The following is a 17,941-nucleotide window of genomic DNA, read 5'->3' as shown; positions in this document are numbered from 1 at the left end:
GATTGCCATCAACGATTTCCCCTAGTTGCCATGGAAGGTGTGTGTGTGTGTGTGTGTGTGTGTGTGTGTGTGTGTGTGTGTGTGTGTGTGTGTGTGTGTGTGTGTGCGTGTGTGTGTGTGTTTAATGCCTGTCAATGTTGCAGCATAGCAACAAATAATTTATGAATGCCATCAATGAGTCTCCCCCTTGTTGCTATGGACATTGGTCTGTGTCTGCTTGTATGTGTATATGAATAAGTGCTTTTTTGGTGGCTGCATGGATGGTAATGTGCATCTATATGCCATTGTGCAGCACTCAGTAGCAGACAGACAGTGTAGTTGGTTAGTAGCAAGCAAATCTCAATTACACTGACAGGTGACAGTGAATAAATTATCATTAAGTTCACAGCCCAACATACTATTGACCATCTGTGTGTGTGTGTGTGTGTGTGTGTGTATGTATGTGTGTGTGTGTGTGTGTGTGTGTGTGTGTGTGTGTGTGTGTGTGTGTGTGTGTGTGTGTGTGTGTGTGTGTGTGTGTGTGTGTGTGTGTGTGTGTGTGTGTGTGTGTGTGTGTGTGCGCGCGCACACACTCTCGCACTGGACACCCATAATCGTCTCTGTCGGGTCGAAACCTCATATGTCCAAAACTGTTACTTTTCAGGATTCAAATTCAACAATTCGATCTACAAGCTCAAAACGGTTGAGGTTGTGGATCTGATATTTTGATGCTTTTGTGTAATGCTGTTGTATGATCAAGGAAGGTATTCATTTACGAAAAAATAAAATATAATATGGAGATGGGAGGTTTCTGCCCGACAGCAACGATATGCATAAATTCATTCCACGGAGCAGCAAATGCCAACGAGCTGAATAATAGTGCCATTATGCTCTGACAAATGAAAACAGTAACTTACTCCAAAAGGGAGATTCATACGTTCTAATGCAGTCGGGAATCCCAGATGAGGTTTTCTAACAATCAATGCTGGATCAATCTTATGACTATGTATGGCTGTGGCATTTAAAACTCCAGTGAATGCAAATGGAGCATTGTCATTCATTCGTAGTTCTCTGTTTTTTTTTAAAGTGCTAACTAGAAAAAGTGCCCCTCGGGGCACAGGTCTCCACCAGGGCAGGTCAGGTTGTGGCCACCTGGTGGTGCTATAATAAGCGAAAATAATAATGTGAAAAGGGTGCCATTTCTTCTTACGCCTTGGATGGCAATTGGATGATTTGAGGCATTTTGTTCCAAAAATGTGTTTTGCAAAAATCCACCTGTAGGTGGCGCTATAACAGGCCAATGTGAAAAGGGTGGGATATATTCCTCAGCCTAGTAGGAAAGTCTGTGAAAGATTTCACATAAATTGCACGCTGCGTTCATGATTTGAGGCTTTTTGTTCAAAACGGGCCAATCCTGCAAATTTTTAAAGACAATGTTAGCCAATCGGGATGGAATATGAAATATCAGACAGATCCGGCTTGAACACATGACTATAGAGATAGTGTGTAACGATTTGCGGGATTTTTGGACAAAATATGTTGGAGTAATATCAAAAAATGTGTTTTACAGAAATCTGGTGGCGCTATAAAATTTGGGGCAGAGGTTCATCATTGGCATCTAGGGAGTGTGTGTGCAAAGTTTGGCATCGACCGGGTTAACGGCGCCGGAGATTAGCTGTACACAGACAGACGGACACACACACACACGGACGGAGTGCAAAACATACTCTCTCCCCATGCCTTCGGCCTGGTGGAGACAATTAGTGGAATGCAGCTTGATTTCATTATGGTTTGTGACGTTCTCAATAGTGGCTCACTCTAACACTAAAGACGATCTGTTCAAATTAACCAATCAGGGAAGGTGACCGCTGCACTGATTCATTTAGATTTGCAAATGGCAACATAATTATGATATAAGCTTGCTGTGTAAAACCTACACTAAATGTGAAATGAGTAGTACAGAGATAGGTCGCAGTTAGCCAGTTACTATGAAAACCTGCATTTCAGTCGTGTCATGTCACATCATGCCTCCATATATGGTCACGCATCGTGTCACGTCCACATCACACCTCATGACACACTCCATATATGGCTGTCTCCATATGTCGATCTGACATCATCAATATGTTGATCTGACATCTGTCACTCAATACGGCACAGTTGAGAAGCATGAGTCAGGTCAGGTTGAAGCTCTGTTGTTTCAAGCCTGAAAACATCAATTTAAGAAAAAAAGAAGAAAAAAGGTCCATATGGGCATTCCCAGACGATGTCCTAATACAATCCCTGTTATGCCCATATGGAGATACCTGATGTCATCAATATTAAGCCCATATATAGGAATGTCAATGGTCACGTGAACGCATCTGCCTGGTTTACAGCAGACTATGGACGAGCGCTGGCGCTTTGGAATGGGGGGGTCAGATCAACATATGGAATGAATTCTGTACTGGCCATATATGGAGTGTGTCTTGACGTGTACAGGGTTTGATGAGGTCAGATCAACATGGAATGTCAGAACAGGTCAGCTCCATAGATCTAAGGGTGGCAGCGGGGGCAGTATCTTGAGTGCACAGGGTTTGATGAGGGTCCAGGTAGGGCTGGGCCATTTCCGGGCTAACTTTGGGGAAGACCCGTCTAGAGTTTTAATGGACATGAAGGTATCAGTCAAAAGGGAGACATCGAAGAGGAAGGATCAACATATAGAATCCATATATGGAGATCTAAGGGTTTGAGGTCAGATGTAGAGTTGCTGGCCAATATTAATGACCAGGGATCTCCATATATGGGCTTAATTGCAACAGCAGGTTGCATTTACTATATGACATCATCAGGGATCTCCATCCCTGATGATGTCACGTGATGTCACGAGATCTGGGCACCAAAAAAGGGGGATTTCCCATGTATGGGGATTTTGAGTGAAAACATACGATTTAATAGTAAATGCGGCCTGCGGTCGCAAAAATAGGCATATCAGTCTTCACAACAATTTGATCCAATTCTTAGCCTTCTCCTGTATAGTGTCGCATGCCTCTTATTATCTCATAAATGACATTTCTTGAATACTGGGTATAAACTTTGTTTGTTCCCCTGCAGACCAGATGTCCGTCCGTCCGTCCATCCTACCATCCGTCTGTCTGTCCATCTTTCCTTCGGTCGGTCTGTCTGTCTGTCTGTCTGTCGGCTGGGTGCATATTGTGTGAACATGATAGTGTGATGTGCGTGCGTGTGAACACGGACGCATCAATGACGCCACGCAGGCAGGCGTGTTAAACGAACGGGGACAGTGATTGCATGCATTGAATTCAGGTGGTGACTATAGGACGCCAGTATAAAAGTGACACTTAGACGTTTGTGCGTCGTTGGAGCCCACGTCTTGTGAAGCGGCACTCTGGGTGCGGGAGGTGGCCGTTCGCAAGTATTAGTCTTGCCGGCGGTGAAGACAGGTAGTGAGGGGGAGCTAGTTGTCTGAAGTCAGCAGGAGGGGAGACTACACCTGCGGTCTCCTGTAGTTAGATAGAGGGGGCTTAGAGAGTGTGTGCTCACATTGCTCCTCCGCAGTACTGCGATCTGAGAAGGACTGGTTAACTGTCCGCACGTCACGTCGTCCGACACGCAGCTCCCCGGGGAGTTGGACGGCGTCACAAGCAAAGACCCCGGGGGAGGGTCCGCCACCACGGCGAGTTAAGTACCCGAATAAAGAGACATTGTATCGTGTATTGCCGGCATGGATGCACTGATTATTTAAGAGACATTGTATCGTGTATTGCCGGCATGGATGCACTGATTATTTAAGAGACATTGTATTGTGTATTTCCTGTATGTTGCACTGATTATTTAAGAGACATTGTATTTATATAGGCCTGTAGTTTATACTTGGTTTTACTGGTGTTGTTATGTTAATATACTGTAATTCATACTTATTCCACATACTATACTAATTCTATGTACTTGTCGAGCATTATAATAAAGGTCGCTCATTTGTACATCCTTGTCTGTGGTGCTTCCAGGGCTGATGTTTACCCCTACAGTTTGGGGGACGATAGAACTCACATTTATTACACTGGTGGCAGTGGTGGGATCTATCGAAATGTCAGTCTCTGATCATGAAGCGGGCCCCAGTAACAACGGTGTTGGCCGGAGTAACAATTTATCTGCAACTCCACGGCCAGTCTTTATGCCAGAAACATTCACGGGCACGGGGCGAGAATGGGCTGATTGGGCTGAACAGTTCGAAATGGCAGCTGATGTTAATAATTGGGATGAATCTCTGAGATTAAAGTTTATGAGTCTACTTTTGTCTGGCCGAGCTCGGGAGGTGTATAGCGGGTTGTCTGCAGCAGCTAAAGCTAATTATGCCTCGTTAAAGACTGCAATGGGGAGATGTTTAGACCCATGTGATAGTGAGGACTGGAACAGGGCCAGCTTCTCGTCACGTAGGAGGTTACATAATGAGACTGTAAGAGAATTTGGCATTGCACTTCGCCGGTTGGTCACTAAAGCATACCCTACAATAGATCTTAATACCCAGGATGTGTTGGCAAAAGATCATTTTATTGCACATGTGGGAAATGGGGATTTGCGTATTAACCTCCGCAGTGCCAAACCAGCCACATTGGAGGAAGCAATTAACCTGGCTGCAGAGCTTGAACTCATTAGGGGTCTAGAGGGAGGGGGCCCAATGACTGATGCTAAGGTGCGCGGGGTTGTTGATAAATCTACCAGTGACGAGCGGATAGAATCCCTACTTGGGGTGGTAGAGGGCCTACGACAAGAAGTCAAATCCCTGCAATCGACAGTACAGGCAATAGGCCACCCAAGTAAAATTGCTCCTACAACCACACCAGCGGTATCGGTTCCTTATGGACGCTCAGTTCAAGCACCCTCCCTATTCAAACGGGAAGCTGAGCGGAACAAGGGATGCTGGGAGTGTGGGTGTACTCGCCACATTCGACGTGACTGTCCTTATTTACAGGGAAACTAGAGGGGGTGTGCACAGAGGGCCCAATGCCCGCCCCCGATTCTATGTCAACCGTGGCCCCTGGTGGTTCTGGATATTTGAAAGCTAAAATAGGTGGGTTGGATTGTTATGTGTTGGTTGATACAGGAGCCTCATGCTCCATTATTCCTAAGCAACTGTGGCTTTCTGTTACAAGTGGAGGAAGTGACCTAGCTAATTATATTGGCAGAGCTACAGCAGCCAATGGTGGGGGGATGCATATTTTGGGGTCCTGGCAGACTGTATGTCAATTCGATTCACTTGCACTTGTCGCTGAGTTTCTAGTCTCTGATATCCCCTCCACAGAGGTTTTGCTCGGCTTTGATTTTCTAGCCAAGTATGGGGCTGTTGTTGATCTGGGGAAGAAACGGTGTCAGATAATGGGCAAACAATTTCCCTTGGTTGATCTTAATCCCTCATTAGAGCCCCAGATAGTTGTTGTCTACACAGATACAGTGGTACCCCCCCGCAGTGAGGCCATTGTTTGGGGACAGGTCCAGAGTGGGTGGGGGGATTATGCAGAAGGGATGTTAGAACCGTCCACCTCCATTTCTAAACAGAGTGATGTTTTGGTAGCCAGAGTGGTTTGCAGTGTACAGCAGGGTAAACTACCAGTGCGAGTTATTAATGTAACTAATGACGGCCTACCACTAAAGAGCGGCATGAAAATAGGCACACTGTTTACTGACATTGAAGTGGGAGAAGAGACGACAGAGCAGTGTGAGGACGGGGAGGGAGGAACCTTATTGCCACCTTGGACTGTTAACACACTTATGGATCATTTTGGGGTAGGGGAGAGAGGTTTTGCCCCAGATGAGATGAGAGCAATTAGGCAGTATTTCCACAAATACATGGATGTGTTCAGTCGGGGAGATGCAGATTTGGGCAGAACACATTTAACATCACATAAAATTGACACTGGGAATGCACAACCCATTAAGTTGCATCCTCGACGGGTTCCCCTTCACTTACAGCAGGAAGTAACAAATAATTTGACACACATGTTGGCTAATGGGATAATCCGTCCTTCCTGTAGTCCATGGGCAGCCCCAGTTGTGCTTGTGAAAAAGAAGGGGGGTGGCCTCCGGTTCTGTGTTGATTATAGGAAACTCAACGAGGTTACTAAAAAAGATGCATATCCCCTGCCTAGGATTGATGATGCCCTAGATAGTCTGTCACATGCTCGTTGGTTTTCTACTTTGGATTTGGCTAGCGGTTATTGGCAGGTGGAGGTAGAGCCAGAGGATCGAGCTAAGACTGCCTTTGCCACCCGTCAGGGATTGTTCGAGTTTAATGTTTTGAGTTTTGGCCTTTGTAATGCACCTAGCACTTTTCAGAGGTTAATGGACCTAATCCTTGCTGATTTACAGTGGACTACGTGTTTAGTTTACTTGGATGACATCATTGTGTTTGGCCGTACGTTTCAGGAACATCTGACACGTCTTGATGACGTACTGGGAAAACTCCAGAAGGCCAACCTGAAAGTTAAACCATCCAAGTGTAATCTATTTTCTACCCAAGTCCATTACCTGGGGCATGTTATATCTGCGGAGGGAGTAGGGCCAGACCCAGCTAAGGTGGAGGCAGTCAGAGAGTGGCCCGCCCCAACCAATCAGACTGAGGTTTCCAGTTTTATAGGGCTAGCGTCTTATTATAGGAGGTTCGTGAAAGGTTTTGCAGACATTGCTCGCCATTTACATAGGCTGACAGAGAAGGGGAAGCGTTTCCAGTGGACTGAGGCCTGTCAATGTGCTTTTGACCAGCTTAAGACTAGCTTGATTACTGCCCCTGTGTTGGCTTATCCAGACCCCTGCAAACCCTTTATTTTAGATACAGACGCAAGTGAGGAGCAGTGATATCCCAGGAGGAGGGAGGCTTGGAACGAGTGGTTGCATACGCCAGTAGGGCCCTTACAAAACCGGAACGTAAATATGCTACTACAAAAAAGGAGCTTTTGGCTATGGTGGTCTATACCAAACACTTCAGACATTATTTGTTAGGTAAAGAGTTTGTGTTGAGAACTGACCATAATTCACTGCGATGGCTGCACAATTTTCAGGCTTTAGAGGGGCAGTTGGCTCGCTGGATTGAACAGCTCGCAAATTTCCAATACACCATCGTTCATCGGCCAGGCAAGCTACACAGCAATGCTGATGCTCTCTCTAGGCTACCAGGCTTCCTTGAAAATAAACAGCAGTCTGAACAGGAGTCCCCTCAGGGAGCGCTTGCCAAGACCAATCCAAAAGTGCGTGTGGTGCAGGACGTTCCAATCGCTGTGGTAGCTAGGGAAATAGATGAGCTGTCTCAGGCACAGATGGCAGACAGTGAGTTGCAGAGAATAATTGAGTGCAAAAATCTGGCAGCTGACTGTGTAATTCCAGACGATCCGGATTTACAGAAATATGCTCAAATTTGGGCTCAGCTTAAAATGCAGGAAGGCAGACTAGTGAGGATCCCGGCTGCTCATTCTGATGCGGCATCTAAGGTACAGGTGGTTTTACCTCAGTCGATGGTGCCAGATGTTTTGAAACAGTTGCACAATGTTTCAACTGGAGGCCATTTGGGGGTGCAAAAACTTCAGGGGAAGGTTAAAGACCGATTTTATTGGCTGGGGTGGTTTGGAGATGTTAAGACATGGGTCAAAGAATGTGTAGACTGTGCTTCCCGTAAGACTCAGGGGAAACAGCCACGTGCCCCTTTACAGCCATCTGTGACATCGAGGCCATTTGAGAGGATTGCACTTGACATTCTGGGCCCTCTCCCAGAGACCCCGAGAAACAATAAGTACATATTGGTTGTTGGTGATTACTTCTCAAAGTGGACGGAGGCTTTTCCACTGCCTAACCAGGAGGCCTGTACTGTTGCTAAAGTTTTGACTGAGCAATGGGTGTGTCGGTTTGGCGCCCCCCGGAGTCTGCACTCAGATCAGGGACGCAACTTTGAATCTAATCTGTTTAAGGAATTGTGTAGTCTGCTACATATGCATAAAACTCGCACCACACCATATCACCCAGAGTCAGACGGGTTGATAGAGCGGTTCAATCGTACTCTCTTGGATATGGTATCCCTCTTTGTGGAGGAGAATCAGGCTAATTGGGACACACTTTTACCGTATGTTATGCTGGCTTATCGTAGTAGTGTGCATGCTAGCACCCTTTTCACCCCTTACAAGGTATTGTTTGGCCAGGAAATTGTCTTGCCGGTCGATGTTATGTTAAACATTGACAACCAGGAGTCCTTTGCCTCAGTGGATGGGTATGTGTCTAGATTGAGGGACACATTGTCTACTGTGGTTGAGGCAGTTAAAAAACATCAAGCCAGGGCCTCGGGACACCAGAAAGTGGCTTATGATTTCAGGGCAAAGTTCCAGTATTATTCTGAGGGAGAACTAGTTTGGGTGAGGAACAAGGCTAAAAAGCGTGGTCTGTGTCCCAAACTACAGAGACGGTATAAAGGCCCCTTTAGAGTGGCCGAAAGGGTGACTGATGTCCTCTACAGGCTAGTGCCAATGGAGGGAGGCTCAGAAACCGTTGTGCATTTCAATAGACTCAAACCCTGTACTTCTTCCTTGCCAGTGCCATCTGAGTCAACAGAGAATGAGACATCCATGGGAGATAGACGGAGGGTCTGCCCTACTCCGCCAGAACAACGGCAGCAGTCGGAGGTTCCAGGTTGTTCCAGTTGGGTCCAGCTTCGTCCGGCCCGCCGTGATGTCCCCGCGGAGGTGAGGACAGCGCCGGCAGGGGCGACCGAGGGTGGTCAACGGCAACAGAGGACCCCGTCAGCAGGAGTGATGACACCGGTATTGCAGCGCGACCTGGAGACTGTCTCAGATGTCACCGGAGAACAAGGAGGGCCATCAGTAGATTCAGCAGCCTCTGAAGTAACCCTTCCCTCGGACAGGCCTGTGGCTGGTCTTGGACAATCGGGCCACCAAGCTGCAGCGACGTCGGAGGGATGTTCTGCACGCCAGCAGAGCTCATCAGCTGGGTCGCAGAAGGCCAACGGGCCAGAAGGCCCCGCAGCAGCGGAATCGACCCAGCCCTTGGATCTGTCAGCGTCCCGTCCTGAGCGGTGGCAACAAGACGCCATAGGGGTGCCAACGCAAAGGGGAGGACGTCCAGCTCGTCAGCGGAAACCAGCCGTCTGGTCACGAGACTACGAGATGTCCTTATAGACTCGGGGACGAGTCCCTTTCTTCAAGAAGGGGAGAAGTGTGATGTGCGTGCGTGTGAACACGGACGCATCAATGACGCCACGCAGGCAGGCGTGTTAAACGAACGGGGACAGTGATTGCATGCATTGAATTCAGGTGGTGACTATAGGACGCCAGTATAAAAGTGACACTTAGACGTTTGTGCGTCGTTGGAGCCCACGTCTTGTGAAGCGGCACTCTGGGTGCGGGAGGTGGCCGTTCGCAAGTATTAGTCTTGCCGGCGGTGAAGACAGGTAGTGAGGGGGAGCTAGTTGTCTGAAGTCAGCAGGAGGGGAGACTACACCTGCGGTCTCCTGTAGTTAGATAGAGGGGGCTTAGAGAGTGTGTGCTCACATTGCTCCTCCGCAGTACTGCGATCTGAGAAGGACTGGTTAACTGTCCGCACGTCACGTCGTCCGACACGCAGCTCCCCGGGGAGTTGGACGGCGTCACAAGCAAAGACCCCGGGGGAGGGTCCGCCACCACGGCGAGTTAAGTACCCGAATAAAGAGACATTGTATTGTGTATTTCCTGTATGTTGCACTGATTATTTAAGAGACATTGTATTTATATAGGCCTGTAGTTTATACTTGGTTTTACTGGTGTTGTTATGTTAATATACTGTAATTCATACTTATTCCGCATACTATACTAATTCTATGTACTTGTCGAGCATTATAATAAAGGTCGCTCATTTGTACATCCTTGTCTGTGGTGCTTCCAGGGCTGATGTTTACCCCTACAGTTTGGGGGACGATAGAACTCACATTTATTACAATATGCTAGGTGTCCTTGACTTGCAATGGCATCGGGGGTACAGTGACATGGCAGTTCTTGGTGATTTTGGGTGGCGGGGCTGCCTAAGAAATCTTAATTATTATACTACCCATTAACATTGTTCATCCTACAGCATGTTCACCGAATACTGGTCTACAGCAACAACAGCATCAGCATTACATTCCAGATACCAGGTCACTAGCCTGGCTCCAGCCCTGATGATACCATTAAAATGTGAAACAAAATCAAAATTCACTGTCAGGCTACCAGGTTACAGCAGTAAGACTGTGTAGGCCACACACACACACACACACACACACACACACACACACACACACGTGAATGAAGTGAAAACTAACAAACGCGTCACCTAAGCAGAATCACACACGTTCACGCACCGAAACAAATCAAACACACACGCAACTGGCTAACCTCGCCTCACCAGGCTTTCCACCTCGGAGGAAAGCAGCACCGACCAAAATGAAATAAAGACGCAAGCAAGGCACACATGCGCACACACGCACGCACAACACCGAAACAAATTAAAACACAAACACTCACAGTCGCAAACAGACACACACACACACACACGTCTCACTCTCTCTCTCCTGATCTCTCTCCTGATCTCTCTCTCTCTCTCTCTCGCTCTCTCTCCCCCACAGCGCGAGCCACTTCCAATGTGATTAAATTAAACCAGTGATCATGTTTCTTAACTTTGTGAGATAAATGAAGCAAATTCACAATACCTTTCTGGTTCCGTTCCAAGCGGTGTTCTTGTCGGATGTCATGTCAGCACCAAAAGCGCACATTTCAAACCAACAAATCATACGATTTTGTCCTCTTTCCTTTTGTTATATCCATAATGGACGACATGCCCCCAGTCTCTTATTTTTTCCCTCCACGGACATGGGACAAAACAGATTATAAAGCAAATAATAAACTTAATCTATTTAAAACAAATACTTCCACGCGCCATTCCTTAGCATCAAACAGCAGCACAAGAGCAGGAGCTGTGATTGGTCAAAAGCCAGTGACCGCACAGCCCCTCAATGAAAGCCAATGGAGCTGTTTTGGGCTGTAAATCATCAGCCCATTTTGACATATTTTGTGTTTTTCTTGAAACTTTTTGATGCTGTTGCTGCTTTAGATTCTACCAGAATATAAAAGTATCTCTTCTAAAACATTTTAATAGGATAGGGGGGGCTGAGCCCCACTTGCCCATTTATACAAAGCCACCCCAGACACAAATAGATAATCAGACAGGCTTTTGGTGGATTCAATGATAAAAATATGATTTTATTGGCTTGAGCATGCCTATGAGGAAAGGGCAGAAAGAGAGGCAGGAAGATCAAGAGAGTATACGGCAGAAATAAAGAAAGAAAGAAAGAAAGAAAGAAAATAGGGACACCTGGGTTAACACTTGATATTATCAAACATAAATATAAAACATATCAGAAATGTATTTAATTCAGTCTGACCATAATCCGGGATAAAGCGTATCCCCACTGGCAATAAAAGTGAATGGCCAGATAGGGGGTATTATAGGGATATCAAAAGAAAAGGCCTGCATCTCCCCATCAAACCCTGATTAGTTATACTTATACAATGAGACGCAATTAGCAGATGTGTCCACTCAGTTGGCGAAAGAAAGCGTGAGACAGGCAGACAGTCAGCCAGCGCCAGCATGATAGACTCAGACAGATGGAGGACATTAAGTCAAAGTTAAGTAACCATCTTTTGCTTCTTTATCTCACCCAGATATGCTAATCCAGTCAGTCTGGCTGGTGTGTGTGTGTGTGTGTGTGTGTGTGTGTGTGACTGTGTGTGTGTGTGTGTGTGTGTGTGTGTGTGTGCGTGCGTGCGTGCGTGCGTGCGTGCGTGCGTGCGTGCGTGCGTGCGTGCGTGCGTGCGTGCGTGTGTGTGTGTACACATGTCGCACGCGCACGCATTGGTTGCCCATTTTTCTCCCAGCACCACTAGTTCTGCTCAGCCTGTGCTGGATGACACAGTTATAATCTCATTGCAATGGAGAAGTGAGGGTGAATTACCTCTGAGGCACTCTGCAGAATGTGTGTGTGCTTGCATGTACACTTGTACAGTATGCGTCTGTGCGTGTATAGTGTGTGCACGTTTGTGTGTGTGAGAGAGAGAGAGAGAGAGAGAGAGAGAGAGAGAGAGAGAATGGTAGTCAAGCTTGCATGGCTGAGAGTGTACAGTATATACTGTATTGTACGCACATAAATTAGTGAAATAGGGAGACAGGACAGATGCACAATGGGTTACCGCTAATCAGACATGAGGTGACAGGCGGTAAATAACCTAATTAAAGCCAGGGGGAATGCCATCCATGTGGGTGTATACTGTATGTTTGTATACAGTATGTGTCACTATGGCAAAAAGGTGCTGTTTACTAACTTGTTTGGACGAATATGTAGAAATGTTCCCATTGTATCATATACAATTTACATAATTATGTATACTGTATGACTTTGTGGCCACGGCATTATACATGACCTGCAGCTGCCAGCCAGTAGTTTCTTAACGTGGTTATTCTATATTTTAAGACTGATGCATATAGGCACAATTTAAAAAAGAATTAAACAATATGATACTGATACTTTTTATTTTTCCTTATTAATCTCTCAATACCTGATCTGATCTTTCAGCACAACTGCCCTAAACATTGTTGTTGTTAGTAACACAGAAGCTGTTTCTACGTGGAAAAAGGAGACGTTTCAACAGATCTGGGAGCAGCTCAGTCAGGGTGCATGCTTTAGGCTACCCTACTGTATATACTTCATTGACCAGGGGGTCCCCCAGGATTCTATCCGTGGCACCCTTTTTTCCCTATTAGGCCCTATATGACCTCCATCCTATACTCCTCCTACCCGCAACACTCCCTACTGACAGGTGCCGGCCCCAGACTGTAGAATTACATGCAGTGCCAATTATCGCCCATGACCTCTGTGATGGTGAGCAGCTATACTTTACCACTGTACCCAAGCACATAGCATCCCCTATTCTGCCACCTCCAGCCTTTACATCAGTGATTTATATAAAACTCGAAACCAGATCCGCCCCGCCTGTCAAAAAAATTACCCGTTACCCGCCCTGTTACCCGTTCGTATCACCGTTCGCTATCTTTGACTTTATGTGATCCAACACCGCATGTGGTGATGTGGTTGTTGTGGTGGTGGGCGGCGGTGGTTCGTCATTGCAAACGGAAGACATGTAGTTGAATGAGGCTACTGGGCTTATTATCACAACATAAAGTTATATCATGATTTATTTTGACCTAAATGGCGTAATATATCAACAAGGATAGGATGATAAAATAAAAAAGATTAGCCTGATGACCGTCTTGATCCAAAGCTATTCTTGTATCACAAATTACGTTAGAACTTTAGTTAAACTTTCAGAGTGACGCAGTACATTACCTGGGTTAGCTTACATCTTGTGTTGAATGTTGACATTATAATCCCTTGGTGTTTCATCAGTACGTTGATAACGCTGACACAGGCCACACAGGCCGAAACGCGTTCGTTATCAACGTCAGAGGTAGATAAATTCATATAAAAAGGACATACAATGAGCAATGGGCATTTTCTTCATTTCAACTTGTATATTCGAGCCTTGCACCGTAAGGACTTTATTCTAACCTGGAGTGCTGCGGGTTGTCTACGATAAAGAAGCAAGGATTCGGCCGTGATGTCACTGCTATGCAACAAGGAAGTAGCACACTAAGCACAGCAGCAGAAACAGAACGCCATTATGCAGGAATCAGCATTGATGTGACATTACTGGCGATTCCTTGGGCATGTGACGGACTTAACTTGTCTCTGCTGTTGAGAAGCACCCAGCTCAGCTGCTGTTTATAACATCCTGCAGTGCGGGTCCACTCTGATTAAAATGTTACCCACCCGTGTTTCGTTGCGTTCCACCCGTCCCCGCACCCGTCAACTTAGAAAAGTATATTTGCCCGCCTGTTTTCATACGTCAAACTCGGGTACCCACGGGGTATCCGCGGGTATCCGACCCGATGCAGGACTCTGGCACACACCGCAGCGGAGTGCCTGATAACACCGGCTAATGTTATGAGCTAACTGGAGAGCAGGAAAGATGCACAACGGAGACAGCGTTTATTTCACCTGACAAATCTGTCTTCACACCGAACAACTACTTCAAGTAGGCCTACTTGCCACACATGGACTCAAATGCCGAGTTGACGGTGCCCGGGATCGAACCCATGACCTTGTGGAGTTCTACCCGGACACAAATGCTTGCCACTCTCTCTGACCTTAACTTCTTTCAACCTATACTCTTCCCTTAGGATTGTACCTACCCCATTTCTACTCTTACCATCCCATGGTAGAACAGTTTAAAACCCCCTCCGAAAATCATGGCCTTGCCCATCGAGATAGCATAAGGGCAATAAAGTAACATATCCTTTGATTTGGGGTTGATTTTAATAATATTTTCACCCTTGAACAACTGGCAATTGTATATTTGCTGGACAAATCTAACACCAACCTCCATTGGAGGTGGGAGAGTACCTGGACTTCTTCATGTAAAATTGTATTAGTGCAGCGGATAACCAAACCAATTGTGCATTTTATGACTAAAGCATGAAACTTTCAGAATATCATCTACACACCCCAAGGTTTGATTTCAGACGTGGAACCACTTTCTGACTGACATCTGGTGACCTTGAGGAGTCATTGACCTCAAAATTGCATTTTTGCACGTTTTGCTCCATTATTTTCCATTATAATAATTATTTATGTTTGTTAAATGGAAGTTTTGTTCTAATGAATGACAACTTAAACCCCAATAGTCTACAGAAATGGTGAATCATGTCAACTTTTATGATATAAATGTTATGACATTGTTATAACATTAAAAACATCTAGGAGAGAGAGAGAGAGTGCGGAGAGAGAGAGTGCGGCGGTTAAGCTCATATTTGGAAGGTATTGTGCATGTTATGACTAAAGCATGACACTTTCTACAGTGTTTCTATATACCATGAAGTTTGTTTTTAGACATGGAAACACTTCTGAATTTACATCTGGAACTTGTCAGAGGCTGTACACATTTCGGGCTGTCAAACCATGCTGTAAACCGCCATAGGGCCCATGTTAAACCCATAAATGTTGTTTCCTTTTATGATTAAAATGTCATCTATAGGCTAGCAGATGATTGTTTGCAAAAAGTTATATGTTGGACAATTCGAGTAATTAGCATAATGAGCAAATCAATTGCTTAATGAGCAAATTAACTGGAAATGGCTATCATTTTGCATCCATTTAACTTTGAAAGATGACTTAAGAGTCAATGTCTATGTTTGTGATATCCAGAAATTAATCTGTTATTATGGTGAAGTCATACACCCTTTCTTCATTAGCATAATTGGCATAAATTATGTAAAACATAGGTACAAATTAGGAATTAGCTATACAGTGTTATTGCTTTTAGTCAACATATCAAGGTTGTTTTAGAGTCTACATCTATATTATGTTACATAAATTAATCTCTTGACATAACTAAATTATGAAATTGTTACTCATTTGCATAATTTGCATAAAGTATATAATAATTCGTCTTTCGGCCTATTTTATGACATGTCTAATGTGACGGGGCAGCAGTGGCTCATGAGGTAGAGCGGACGTCTTGGAATCTGAAAGCAAGGCATGATGCACACTCTGATGTCATGCATGTCTGTGATAAAAGCAGGCATCGAGTGTTATCAGATGCTTGTGCTTGTCCTCCTTCCTGTTAGGATGTCAATGTGATACTGTCTCCTTACTCTCCTACCCCGTGAGAAAGTACCATGCCTATAGTCTCTCAATACAGTTCCTGTTGGAACTTCTACAACCCATTCACAAGAAGGATGGCCATAGCTGAATGAGCCACCTGGGAAACAGAAGGTCCCAGGTTCAATTCCAGGCCCCGGCAATGTGTCGAGGTATACATAAGCAAGACCCTTAATCCCCAACTACCCCCTGACCTCAAAGGTCTGACCTGCTTCAATAACCTAATTGAAGCCGAAAACAGAATTTTCCAATATGATTAATATAAGGTCTAATACACAAAGATAAAGACAAAGAAGATGTAGAGGCTGAAGGAAATGAGGAGAGAGATGATGAAGATAGTGGTAAAAGACCATTGAGTGTGAGGTTGTGGTTCTAAGTGAACTCACTAGTGCTCATTATGGTACAATTTTTGTCCACTCAGTCTGTGTCTCAGAGTAGGGCTGTGGACAGTTCAGAGACTTGCCTACCGGTGACATTGTCGGTAGGCAGGTTTGTTCATTTCGAACATTTAAATGTTTTAATTTGATTTTGTATTAATGTGAGAACAATTAATAGCTAACTTTCCAAAAATATAAAGTCTTCAGTTTATATTAGCTTGGATTCTCCATCAGTGTCACTGGTAGCAAGTGTTATGACAGAAATGGTACCATATTATCTCCCAACATCTCCTTAAATTCCTGCCACCTGGTAGGAGGTTTATGAGTATCCAACAGTTACTTCCCCAAAACATATGAACCCTGAACCCTCGCCATATACTGCCCCCAAAACCAAAATCATGAGATGAATAGGGCGCGTACAGTAGCATTGGCAGCCATTTTCGGGTTCCATCGTTCCAGACCCCATTGTTTCTTTCCCATAGAGATTTCTACGAATATTTATATAAAAAATGAATAAGCCTATAGCCATCCAGGACCCTACTGAATCATGACGATAAAACATTTGATTCTGTGATTTCTTTTTAAATATGTAATTATATAATATACTATTAGCCTTTATAATAGCATTTGTTTTGAGGTTTTTTCATTTGTTTTTCACAGAATTTATGGTCATTAATTACCAGGATCCTGGATGGCTTGATTACATAGGCTTAGAATGATTGATATATATATTGTTTGGAAATGTGAAAAATGAATGGGGTCTGGATGGATGGAACCAGAAAATGAATGGAGTCTGGATTACAATTTAGGCATTTAGCAGACGCTCTTAATCCAGAGCGATGGAACCAGAAAATGACCACCACTGCTATGCCCTATAGCACCTTTGAATATACTGTAACTATATTCATTGGATATAAAAACCAAACAAACTCATCAATCAGGTCTTTCTGTATTTTTTTCTTCCATAACTTCATTAAAAACCAATACAATAATGTTAAAATAACGACAACTACCTCTTCTGTGGTTCTTGTCATTTTTTACTCTTCGCTGCCAAAAGCTTCTGTGCAGCTTTCTCGGCTTTGACCATCTCCACCAGTTCCTTATACCTCTTCATACAGTCCTTTTTGTAGCTGTGTAAAGAGCTGCATCTTTATTTTATTGGGCTAGCACTGTAGAAAGTGTCATGCTTTAGTCGTAAAATGCACAATACCTTCCATATGAGCTTAACGGCTCTCCTAGATGTTTTTAATGTTATTACAATGTCATAGCATTTATATCATAAAGGTTGACATGCTTCACCATCTCTGTAGACTATTGGGGTTTAAGTTGTCATTCATTAGAACAAAACTTCCATTTAACAAACGTAAATAATTATTATAGTGGAAAATAATGGAGCAAAACGTGCAAAAATGCAATTCTGAGGTCAATGACCCCTCAAGGTCACCAGAGGTCAGTCAGAAAGTGGTTCCACGTCTGAAATCAAACCTTGGGGTGTGTAGATGATATTCTGAAAGTTTCATGCTTTAGTCATAAAATGCACAATACCTTCCATATATGAGCTTAACCGCCGCACTATATCAACGCTTCTATAACAACTGCTTCTATATTGGCCTTACGGTGTTGCAAGCCATGGTTGATGCATGGAATGTCATTTTTCATTTCACATGGCTTTGAATTTATATTCTGTCTGCTCCCCCAATTGTAGCCAATCCATTAGACACACACATCTCTTAAGCTTGACCCAGTAACACATTTAGATAGAAATCTCACTGGCACTTTCATGTAAGGACACTGGCTGGCAGAGTAA

General features: G+C 44.6%; 1 protein-coding gene and 1 long non-coding RNA gene across 3 annotated transcripts in view; one reads left to right on the top strand and one right to left on the bottom strand.

Moving 5' to 3' along the window:
- The window catches only part of LOC306924251, a 47,611-nt gene extending 36,627 nt beyond the window's left edge, over window positions 1-10,984 (bottom strand). For both annotated transcript variants that reach the window (XR_013790145.1, XR_013790146.1), the window contains exon 1: window positions 10,694-10,984. This is a non-coding gene — a long non-coding RNA (uncharacterized lncRNA). The remainder of the gene's footprint in view (window positions 1-10,693) is intronic.
- LOC306924764 (uncharacterized protein) lies at window positions 3,390-9,675 on the top strand. The gene is made up of 2 exons (XM_079503400.1): window positions 3,390-3,422; window positions 8,551-9,675. The coding sequence occupies exon 2, from the start codon at window positions 8,583-8,585 to the stop codon at window positions 9,150-9,152; it is 570 nt and encodes a 189-aa protein (XP_079359526.1). The 5' UTR covers window positions 3,390-3,422; window positions 8,551-8,582; the 3' UTR covers window positions 9,153-9,675.
- Window positions 10,985-17,941: the final 6,957 nt, after the last annotated feature.

Source organism: Electrona antarctica (assembly GCF_951216825.1).
Source record: "Electrona antarctica genome assembly, chromosome: 6".
Lineage (NCBI taxonomy): Eukaryota > Metazoa > Chordata > Actinopteri > Myctophiformes > Myctophidae > Electrona > Electrona antarctica.
Note: the sequence above shows the minus strand (reverse complement) of the source record. Positions and strands in the feature narration are given on the sequence as shown.